A 12,467-nucleotide genomic window follows, 5' to 3' on the forward strand; every position below is an offset into this window, starting at 1 on the left:
TTTTCAATTTTTCTTTTATTTTGATTTCATTAATTTCAGTTCTAATTTTAAATATTTCTTGACTTCTACTGCTTTTGCTGTTGATTTGTTCTTCTTTTTCTAGGGCTTTGAGATGTAGTGTGAGGTCATTTATTTGTTGGCTTTTTCTTCTTTTAAGGAATGAATCCATGCAATGAATTTTCCTAGCTTTCTAGTATCCCAGAGATTTTGATATGTTGTATCTATGTTGTCATTTACCTCTAAGAATTTTTTAATCTCCTTCTTAATGTCTTCTGTAACCCATTGTTCAATATGAAGCACATTGTTCAGTTTCCATTGATGCAGAAATTTTTATTTTTTATTTTGTGGTTGATTTGCGTTGCAATTTCATTCCATTATGATCTGATAAGATAAAAGGTAGTATCTCTACATTTTTGTATTTGCTTAGAGTTGCTTTGTGGCATATTATATGACCTATTTTATAGAAGGATCCATGTGCTGCTGAGAAGAAAGTACATCTGCTTGATGCAGGTTGAAATATCCTATATATGTCAGTTAATTCTAAGTTATTGATTGTATTATTGAGTTCTATAATTTCTTTTTTCAACTTTTGTTTCGAAGATTTATCCAGTGGTGAGAGAGGTGTGTTAAAGTCACCCAAGATTATTGTGTTGTGGTCAATTTGACTCTTGAACTTGAGAAGAATTTGTTTGATGAACATACCTGCACCATTGTATGGGGCATATATATTTATGATTATTATGTCTTGTTGGTGTATGGTTCCCTTGAGCAGTATGTAATGTCCATCTTTATCCCTTTTGATTAACTTTGGCTTGAAGTCTACTTTATTTGATATGAGGATGGAAACCCCTGCTTGATTCTGCACTCCATGTGAGTGGTATGATTTTTCCCAACCTTTCACCTTCAGTCTGTGTATGTCTTTTCCTATCCGATGAGTCTCCTGTTGGTAGCATATAGTTGGATCTTTTTTTTTTTTTTTTAATCCACTCTGCTAGCCTGTGTCTTTTGATTGGTGAGTTTAAGCCATTAACATACAGGGTTATTACTGAGACATGACCACCAGAAAATTTCTAGAACTAGTAAATGAATTCTGAAAAGTAGCAGGATATAAAATCAATACCCTTAAATCAAAGGCATTTCTGTATATCAGTGACACATCCTCTGAGAAGGAAAGGAGGAAAACTACCCCATTTACAATAACCTCAAAAAATTAGATACTTGGGAATCAACTTAACGAAAGAGGTGAAAGATCTATACAATGAAAACTACAGAATCCTGGGGATGGGGTTGTGGCTCAGCAGTAGAGCGCTTGCCTCACACGTGTGAGACCCTGGTTTCGATCTTCAGCACCACATACAAAAATAAACAAGTGAAATAAAGGTATTGTGTCTGACTACAGCTAAAAATAAATATTTTTTTTTTTTAAAAAGAAAACTACAGAATCCTAAAGAAAGAAGTCAAAGAAGATTTTAGAAGATGGAAAGATCTACCTTGCTCTTGGATAGGCAGAATTATGTTATCAAAATGACCATGCTACCAAAAGCACTATACAGATTTAATGCACTTTCGATAAAAATCCCAATGGCATTTCTCATAGAAATAGAAAAAGCAATCATGAAATTCATCTGGAAAAATAAGAGACCCAGAATAGCTAAAGCAATCCTTAGCAGGAAGAGTGAAGCATCACTATACCAGACCTTAAACTATACTACAGAGCAATAGTAACAAAACAGCATGGTGTTGGCACCAAAACAGATTGGTAAACCAGTGGTACAGAATAGAGGACACAGAGACTAGCCCACAAAATTACAATTATCTTATATTAGACAAAGGTACCAAAAACATGCATTAGAAAAAAGATAGCATCTTCAACAAATGGTGCTGAGAAAACTGGAAATCCATATGCAACAAAATGAAATTAAACCCTTATCTCTCACCATGCATAAAACTCAACTCAAAGTGGATCAAGGACCTAAGAATTAAACTAGAGACTCTACATCTAATAGAAGAAAAAGTAGGCCCTAATCTTCATCATGTAGGATTAGGCCCCAACTTCCTTAATAAGACTCCTATAGCACAAGAATTAAAACCAAGAATCAATAAATGGGATGGAATCTAACTAAAAAGTTTCTTCTCAGCAAAAGGAACAATCTGTGAGGTGAACAGAGAGCCTACATCCTGGGAGCAAATTTTTACTCCTCACACATCAAATAGAGCACTAATATCTAGGGTATATAAAGAACTCAAAAAGCTAAGCACCCCAAAAAACAAATAACCCAATCAACAAATGGGCCAAGGACTTGAACAGACACTTCTCAGAAAAGGAGATATAATCAACATTTTATCTATAGCAATTAGAGAAATGCAAATCAAAACTAAGATATCATCTCACTCCAGTCAGAATGGCAGCTATTATGAAGACAAACAATAATTATTGGCGAGGATGTGGGGAAAAAGGTACACTCATACATTGTTGGTGGGACTGCAAATTGGTGCAGCCAATATGAAAAGCAGTATGGAGATTCCTTGGAAAACAGAGAATGGAACCACCACTTGACCCAGCTATCCTACTCCTTGGTCTATACCCAAAGGACTTAAAATCAGCATACTGCAGTGATGCAGCCATATCAATGTTTATAGTAGCACAATTTACAAGAGCTAAATTGTGGAACCAACCTATATATCCTTCAATAGATGAATGGATAAAGAAAAAGTGGTATATATACACAATGGGATATTACTCAGCAATAAAAGAGCATAAAATCATGGCATTTGCAGGTAAATGGATGGAGTTGGAGAATGTCATGCTAAGTGAAATCAGCCAATCCCCAAAAGCCAAAGGCCAAATGTTTTCTCTGATATGTGGATGCTGATTCATAATGGAGTGGAGGGGGAGCATGGGAAGCATAAAAAATAAAAAGAAAATTGAGATTTAGAAATTCCTCCTCAGGAGCATGCATGTCAATACAAAGTGTCATTGATAGTATTTCAAAGTGGTCTCTCTATAGCATATGTAAGCACTTTGAATCTTTGGGATCAACAGGAATGACAGAGGTACCTGTCATGGAGAAATGCCTCTACCTCCTGGTGTGTTTAACAGCTTGTGTAACCATCAGTGGAAACCCTGAGGACATTTTCAAAATACCTCTGCATGAGACTTTATTAGGTTGGGTGAAAGGAGAAGAGAATCTTCTTTGGAGCAAAGAGGAGGTAGCAGTAAACTGAAAACAGCACAAAAGGACCAAAAAAATGAACCCTGAATGCATCTCCTACCCCCGAGAGCTCCAAAACCAAGGGAGATAGGTGCCCAATCCCAAAACAATATTAATTTTTGGTGTCCCATATCAGGCCTATAGCTACTAGACCCTAACCATGATGGTTGACAGGAAGAAATAGGGGGATTTAGGAACCAGGATTTTAGATGGGATTAAAGCACTAATATCTACAAATTGAAATTAAATTTAAAATAAATTGCACCACGAAATAGTTATGTGTTGACTCAGGTTCAGTATTGAATAGTTATGTGTTGACTCAGGTTCAGTATTGAACAACTGCTACTTAATCTTGAGGATAACATGAAAATAGTGTTGTAGCCAAACATAATGTCATTTCCAGGGAAAATAGTATATTTGGTTCTGCATAACAGATTTACATGTGAAGTATCTTCATGTCAACCAGTTTTTAAGTTGAAGAGTAATGATAAATATAATATGAACTAAAAAATAGTAAGCCTACAAATTCATGTGTTGTCTTATTATGTACTCTTTAACACTTAGGGTAGATAAACCTGCTTTCAAAACACCAAGTGCAATCACCAATGCAACATAAGTTATCAATAATTTTTATATGTATATGTGTATACACACACACAAACATATATACATGAACAGACACACACACCCACAAAACCTATAGCAGGATTACTTTTTGGATGTTTGTTGTTAAGAGCATCCATGGGAATGCAGGTTTCATTTCATTTCTTTCTTATGTCTTTACATAGTAAGCTTCTGTATATACTTTAACTTTGGATAAAGGTAGCAATAGAAGGAATAAGTCATAGAAAGACTTTTTTTTCTTTTTTGCTCCTCCTATTTTTCCCCCATTAGCTAATGCATACTGACATTCTACTAGATTGGGCGATGGAGAGAAACCTATCTGGAACAAGGAGATGGAAGCAGTCAATTAACGGAAAAGAACAGAGAGCTAAAAGCTTTAGAAATGTTCCTCACCCTCCAGAGCCCTCCACTATAAGAGGCTGGTACCCTAAACACAAATCTTTCATCACAATAGATACCTGAGGGGTGACTGCCTCAGGTGTGTTGCTGCTTTAACTGAGTGAGGATAGAGAAGATAGCTATGATGGTGACAATAGGGAGTCAATGGAGAGACCTAAGAATTGTCAATTTAGATGGGGTTTTCTTTCTAGAAATTGTAGTTAAATGTAAGATAAAGTACTCACAAAATCCTTTCACATTGTGGTTAGTAAAGAAATAATCTGTTGTAGCAACACAAGAGGCTGAAGCAGGAGGATTATGAGTTTTGAGGCCAGCCTCAGAACATTACAGGACTCTGTCTCAAAATACAAAACAACAAAGGGCTAAGGATGTGGAAATGTACCTCAGTGATAAAGAGCCTCTGGGTTCAATCCCCTTTACCAAAACAAATAAGAGAGTGAGAGGGGGAAGAAGACTAAGAAAAACTAATGTGAAATATTGAATCGTTAAGATTTTTCAATGTCATGTATAACTAATTAGAACAAACTAAAAAAAAGACTTTATTTGGACAAAATAAAATAAAGCCTCAGTTAAAAAAAAAGATTTTCAAGGTCTAAGATATTCATTAAAAACATATGAATAATGCTAAGTGAAGTTAGCCAATCCCCAAAAAACAAATGCCAAATCTTTTCTCTGATATAAGGAGGCTGACTCATAGTGGGGTAGGGAGGGGGAACATGGGAGGAATAGATGAATTCTAGATAGGGAAGAGGGGAGGGAAGGAAAGGGAGGAGGCAGGGGATTAGCAAGGATGGTAGAATGTGATGGACATCATTATCCAAAGTACATGTATGAAGACATGAATTGGGTATAAACCTACTTTATATACAAACAGAGATATGAATAATTGTGGTATATATGTGTAATAAGAATTGTAATGCAAAAAAGTATACATAGAAAGACATGAATTGGCATGAACGTCATACAAAGATATGAAAAACTGTGCTCTATATGTGTAATAAGAATTGTAATACATTCTGCTGTCGGGTATTTTTAAAAATAAAATCAATTAAAAAAGAAAAACATGAAGTTTCTGTGGAAAACAGGTATAAGATTTCTCAAATAACTGCTTCAGATGTGTATTAAGGGTAAATTAGATTGTAAGTTATAAAGAAATTATAGCTAATTTTAACACAAAAGTAAGGTCTAGTTAGGTGGTATCTAATTATATGTAGTTTGAATACTGTAGCACTTCCATATCATTACCTTCTGAGCTACCAATAATGTACACATACACATTTATACAGATTGATAAAGAAATTTATATAGTTAGAGAGATGGAAACATATGCTATTTTGCATATGCATATTCACACAGGCATGTATTGGTCACAGACCCACATATACATATAGAAAAAAGGTAGAGATTGAGATTTGGCAAGTTCATAGTCCAGAGCATCCATGGCAACACAGAGTATTTTGACAGTGTTCCTAATCTTGTCACTGTGACATCTGTAGATAAATTTTCGTCTTTGCTAGACTGCATTAGAAAAAAGAGAAATAGATCATACTGGATGATTGTTGCTGTTAATGTGTTATCCTTCATTAGTGGCAGGAAAACACTCAAATTTCTTGTATGTAAGACTTCATTAGATTGGATGAAGGAAGGAGACAGTCATATTTGGAGCAAGAAGGGACTAACAGTGGATTCATCAGCAGAAAAATTGGAGCTAAGAGCCCTGGAATTTGCTCCTGACCCTCCAGAGCTCTGCCACCTTGTGAGGTGAATGTTCCAAACCCACACCTACCAGAGCACCTGCCACATGCCTGCAGATTATCATCTCTGGGTGAGAGCAGAGATGGCACCTATTGTGGTGAAAATAAGGAATGTTTGGTGAGATCTGAGAATCAGGACTAATAAGTATTTGTACTGAGAAACTGCAGTGAAATTGTAAATCAGTCAAACCACAAAATGCTGTCCTTAGCATTCAACTGGGAGTAACTGAACAGAAATCTTTAGAAGTTAAACTTTTTTACAGGCCAAGAAACTCTGAAAAGAAATATAGATTATATTCTATGAGACACAGACCTCTGATTTCCCAATAACTTTTTAAAATATTATTTAAGTATCAACTAGTTTAGAAGTTATTCAGAAATTATAGTTAATTTAACCTAAAATTTAGTAAGTCATGTGATATCTGGCTACATATCTGTATTTTTAAATAGTTTAACTCTACCACTATGAATTCAAATCAGTACCCTGTGATGAAGCTGCTGGCAAAATGTGAGATATATACAGGATCAAATGAACACATAGGGGCTGGGGTTGTGGCTCAGCAATAGAGCGCCCACCTCACATGTGTGAGACCCTGGGTTCGATCCTCAGCACCACATAAAAATAAATTAAAAAATAAAGATATTGTGCCCATGTATAGCTAAAATATACATATAAATGAACACATAAGGACCAGTAAAAGAAGTTATAGGTATTGATATATACTGTTCATGGGTACACATATATAAACACAGGGCTGGGGGTGTAGTTCAGTGGTAGAGCATTTGCCTACCATGTACTGGGCCCTGAGTTCCTTCCCCAGCACCACAGAATAGAAATAATATAAACACACTCTCTCTCTCTCTCTCTCTCTCTCTCTCTCTCTCTCCCTCCCTCCCTCCCTCCCTCCCTCCCTCCCTCCCTCTCTCTCTCTCTCTCTCTCTCTCTCTCTCTCTCTCACACACACACACACACACACACACACACACACACACACACACACGGGACATCTGACCCTATACATACGCACAGAGGGAAATGAAGATTGAGATTTAAAAGTTCATAGTCTGGAGCATCTCTGGCAATACAAAGTATCATTGACAATGTTTCAAAGTGATCTCTCTCTAGCATATGTAAGCACTTTGAATCTTTGGGATTAACAGGGATGACAGAGGTACCTGTTATGGAGAACTTCCTCTGTGTCCTGGTGTGTTTAACAGTCTGAGTAACCATCAGCCAAAACCCTCAGGACATTTTCAAAATACCTCTACATGAGATTTTTTTTTTAGACTGGGTGAATGGAGAAGAGAATCTTCTTTGGAGCAAAGAGAAAATAGCAATGAACAGAAAACTGCACAATGCTTTTAGATTTGTTCTTTTCTGACAGCTTGACAGAAACAGAAAATGAATCCACCCTGAGAGCTCTGCCACCAAAGGAGATAAATGCCCCAACACCCAAACAATATCATTGGATTTTGCCCCATATTAGGCCTGTAGCTGCTAGACCCTAACTGAGGGGCAGGAAATACAACCATGATAGTGACAGTAAGGAGGAAATAGAGGGATTTAGGAATTAGGATTTTAGATGGGACTAGTGGGCTGAGTATCTACAAATGGAATTTGAATTTAAAATAATTGCATCACAAAATTGTTATGTGTTGACTCAGTTCAGTGGTGAACCACTGCTACTTAAACCTTGAGTCATTACATTTTTGATAAGACGAAAATAGTGTAGCCCTACATAGGTCATTTCCAGGGGAAATGGTATATCTGATTCTGGATAACAGATTTACATGTGAAGTGTTTTAGTGTCAACCAGTTTTTTAGTGAAAAGTAATTATAACTAATTTGAAGTTATCATTATAGTAATAATAATAGTAAGTCTAGGAAGTTCTGTGGTGTCTTACTGTGTACCTTTTTAATCCATTAGGTTGGCCCCATCTATTTTGAAAAGAACAAGTGGAGTCAGCAATGCAGAGTAAGTTATCAATAATTAATACATGTGTATGAATACACACAGATATAACTTTTTGGTGGTTCATTGTCTAGAACATCCTTGGGAATGCAGGTTTACTTTCATCTCTTACTCTTTTTCTTTTTTTAATTTTTTTTTTAGTTGTATATGGACTCAATGCCTTCAGTTGTTTTTATGTGGTGCTAGGATAGAACCCAGTGCCTCACACTTGTTCTGTATCTAATGTACTTTGACTTTTGGATAAAGGTGATAAAAGAAAAAATAAATCATAGAGGGAGATTTTTTTTCACTCCTAATGTTTGTCCTCCTTGGTTACTGCATATTGACACTATGCTAGAGTGGGTTAAGGGAGGGAAGAAACCTATCTGGAACCCTTAAGGAGGCAGTAGCAGTCAAGATGTCAGAAAAGAACAGATCTAAAAGCATTGGAAGTGTACCTTGCCCTCCAGAGCTCTACCACCACTAAAGGCTGGTACCCCAAACCCAAATCTTCCATCACTTTAGATGGAGCCCTATCTCAGGTCTGTTGCTGCTTGAACTGAGTGAAGATAGAGAAGACAGCTATGATGGTGAAAATAGGAGTCAATGGAGAGACCTAAGAATCATCAATTTAGATGGGTTTTGCTTCTAGAAACTTAAACTGAGATAAATTACTTATGATATTCTTTCAGTTGTGGTTGAATAATAAAAAATTAAACTTAATTGTGGATCATTGTTTTTTCACAGGCCAAAGATAATTAGAAACACAGATTCATTTCTGTGAATATAAGATATGCGTTTTCAAATAACTAATTACATGTGTATTAAATTTCACTTTATAAATTATATTTTTACCTAATTTGAACCAAAAATTAAGCCAAGGCAGTCATATTGTTTCTTGCTATTTTCCTTTTTAATTTTTTAGAACTCTTCCTAGTAAAATGAAGTCAGTTTCCTGGCGTGAAGTCTCCAATGCGACGTAAGATATAATTTAATATATGTATATATGTGTTTAAAAATATATATGCATATATATGTGTATATGTATTCACACATTCTACGTATAATGATATTTTTGTTTTGGATATTCAGTCCTAGGAACACCCATGAGAATATAGTTTCCTGATGTTGTTTTTAAATTTTTATCATGGTAAACCTTTGTGTGGAATATTCTTTGTCTGTGGAATTAAGGTATGAAAGGGAAGAACAATTCCTGGAGGGAAACTTCTTGCTCTTGGTGTTTGTCACCATTAGTTAATATGCATGAGCCTCTATTACTGAGACTCTACTTATTGTGTATGATATTCTATTGCTAGAGTTAGAAAATTGAGGAGAAAATCCTATTTGGAGCCAGGAAGAGGCAATAATCGGCAGGAGCTTTCAGCAGAGAAGAATGAAGTCAAAAGACTGTTCCTCACCCTCCAGACCTCTGCTACCATGTGAGGCTGGCACCCCAAACCCACACCCATCATTATGTTCAAGGAGCCCCTGCTTCTACATATAGCATCTTGACTCTGTGTTGAGGGAAGACATTTATAATGATGAAAATAAGGAGTCAATAGAGGGAACTAAGAATTTAGTAAGAAGGATTTGAAGCTAGAAACCACAGTTCAATTTGAAATTAAGTCATCAAATACTTTCACATTATGATTTGAGTCAATAATAAAGAACTGAATTTAAATCTTGAGTCATTAAACTTTTTCATACACTTAAGATATTTATTACAGACATAAGAATAGTCATTTCTGGAAAAAAAAAAGCATATAGAAGTTTCCAAGTAACTGATTTACCTACAAATAAAGGGTCAACCAGTTTAGAATTTATAAGTAATTATTGCTAAATTGAACTAGAAAGTTAAATCTAGGAAGTCAAATGGCATCTGACTATATGTAATTTTAAATCTATAGAGTTTCCCCGTGTGATCTTGCAACAGAACATGATGGAACTACCAATCAACCGTGAGATATATATTAAAAAACATATATCAATAAGAAGTTACAGATAGAAGGATATAAATATATATTATTTATATATGCACACACTTACATCTATACATCAACATATGTACCCATATACACATGCACTTAGCAAAAGAGAAACCTTGAGATTTAGAAGTTCATAGGAGTATAGCAATACTATGTCATTGACACTGTTTCAGAATGGTCTCTTTCTAGAATATGTAGGCACCTTTCTATTCTTTTGGATCATTTTGGGTTAAAAGGTACATACATGTTTTTTTCCTCCTGGTGTGTTTGAGTTTGACACCCTAAGTAACCACCAGACAAAAGAAAACCCTCAGGATTATTTCCTGTGTATGAACTTTATCATATTGAGTGAAGAGAAGAGAGAATCCTATTTTGAAACAATGAGGAGGTAGCCATGGATAAGGAATGGAGGAAACTTCAGCAGAAAAGAATAAGATAATGGACCTTACATGTGTCCTTTACCCTCCAGACATCTACTACCAGCTTAAGGAGGTGTCCCCCAAACCAAAAACAATATCATTATTAAAGAGCTCTGACTCAACCTGTAGCTATTATACCTTCTCTGAGAAACTGTAAAGACAACCATGATGTGTGAAAGGAAGGCGGTGAAGGAAGGACTTAGGCAACAGAACGTTAAATGGGATAAGAAGGATGGGTTCCTATGTACTAACATTGAACTTGAAATAAATTTTAACTTAAAAGGGTTTTGTGCATTGGTTCAGGTTCAGTATTAAACAACTCTACTTAAATCTTGAATCATTACCTTTTTTAATAATACTAAAATATTTATTAAATACATAAAGCATCATTTGTGGGAAATATGACTTAATAGATATCAAATAAGTGATTTACATCTTTGTTTGTTTTACAGTGCTTGGGCCTTTTGCATGCTAGGCAGGCACTTTGCTATTAAGTTACAGTCCCAGCCCCCAGGGGTCAACTGTTTTTTAAACTGAATTTTGATTGTAACTAATTTGAAATAAAACAGTAATTATAGGAAGTCACATAGTATCTTACTATGTACTTTTTAGACGAGATCGGGTGCGTTCAGGGTGGTATGGCCGTAGACTACTATGTACTTTTTAAAAAAAAAAATCTTTTAGCTTTAAAGCATCTGAATGAAAAGAGCATCCTCAGGTAGATTCACCAACACCTAGTAAGATAGAAATGAATTCATATGTGTGTGTGTGTGTGTGTGTGTGTGTGTGTGCGCGCATGCAAATCCATAGATATTTGCCTGTACACACACATAACCTACACAGGGATTGTGATTTGAGAGATACACCGTCAAGCCTGTGCATAAGAATGCAGGGTTCCTTTCATACTCTCTCTCTCTAATGTCTTGTCATGCTAAGCTGCTGATAGAATATTCTTGGTGTTTTGGTTTATGAAAGAAAGGAGTAGGTCAAAGAGGGAGACTTCTTATTCCTAGTCTCATCATTAGTTATTAGCAGCCAACATCCTTAGATCAGTACCAGAATATCTGTATATGACACTTTGTTAGAAAAGGCCAAGTTATCCATTTGGAAGTAAGAAAGTAACTGCAGGCAGGGAGTAGACAGCCCTCTGCAGAAAGACAGAAGCTAATAAACCCTCACTATATTCTTCACTGTCCAGAGCTCTGCCATCATGTAAGGCTGGCATGGTGCTCCAAATGCATACCCATCATCACTTTCAGTGGAGACCTTGCCTCAGATTCCTAATTACTGGACCATGTTTGAGGGGCAAGAAAGACAGGCATAATTTGTGAATATTCAAAGATGGTAGATATACTTGAGAATCATAAAATGAGATGAGCCAAGTAAGGGGTACCTAAAAACTAAAATTCAATCTTGTTAAATGCAATCCCCATAATATATAAATGACATTCTTAACAAAGAAAAAAATCCCAAAATTCATATGGAAGTATAAAAGACCCTGAATTGAGCCAGGCACAGTGGTGCATGCCTGTAATCCCAGCAACTCTGGATGTTAAGGTAGGAGGATCACAAGTGCAAAGCCAGACTCTGCAACTTAGCCTTAAGAAACTTAGAGAGACCCTGTCTCTAAATAAAATATTAAAAAGGCTTGGGGATGTGACTTGCTGATTAAGTGCCCCTGGGTTCAATTCCCAGTACAAACAAAGTAACAAACAAAAACCTCTGCATTGACAAAGCAAACTTAAGAGGAAAAAAAGTAAAGCTGGAGTTATTACAATATTTGATTTCAAAATACACTGCAGAGCCAAAGTAACCAAAATAGCATAGTATAAAAACAGACATATAGATCAATGGAACAGAATGGACAACTCAGAAATAAACCTACACATCGACAGGTAACTGATGTTCAACAACAGTGCTAAAACATGATTTGGAAAAGGACAACCTCTACACCAAATGGTGCTGGGAAAACTGGATGACCACAGCAGAAGACTGGAAGCTTGACCCCTGTTGCACACCCTGTACAAAAATAAACTCAACATGGATCAAAGATCTTAATGTAAAACATGAAACCCTCAAACTCTTAGGGAAAATACTCAAGATATTGGTGCAGGCAATGAAT

At 35.9% G+C, this 12,467-nt stretch overlaps 1 protein-coding gene across 1 annotated transcript in view; it reads left to right on the forward strand.

The window, feature by feature from the left end:
* The window catches only part of LOC144378425 (uncharacterized), a 53,156-nt gene extending 43,614 nt beyond the window's left edge, over positions 1 to 9,542 (forward strand). Inside the window, exons 7-8 of the mRNA XM_078052433.1 lie at positions 7,918 to 7,965; positions 8,867 to 9,542. Coding sequence (XP_077908559.1) covers positions 7,918 to 7,965; positions 8,867 to 8,924 — 106 coding nt within the window. The 3' untranslated portion in view covers positions 8,925 to 9,542. The remainder of the gene's footprint in view (positions 1 to 7,917; positions 7,966 to 8,866) is intronic.
* The last annotated feature ends 2,925 nt before the right edge of the window (positions 9,543 to 12,467 follow it).

The sequence above is a fragment of the Ictidomys tridecemlineatus genome, chromosome 6 (assembly GCF_052094955.1).
Source record: "Ictidomys tridecemlineatus isolate mIctTri1 chromosome 6, mIctTri1.hap1, whole genome shotgun sequence".
NCBI classification, from domain to species: Eukaryota; Metazoa; Chordata; class Mammalia; order Rodentia; family Sciuridae; genus Ictidomys; species Ictidomys tridecemlineatus.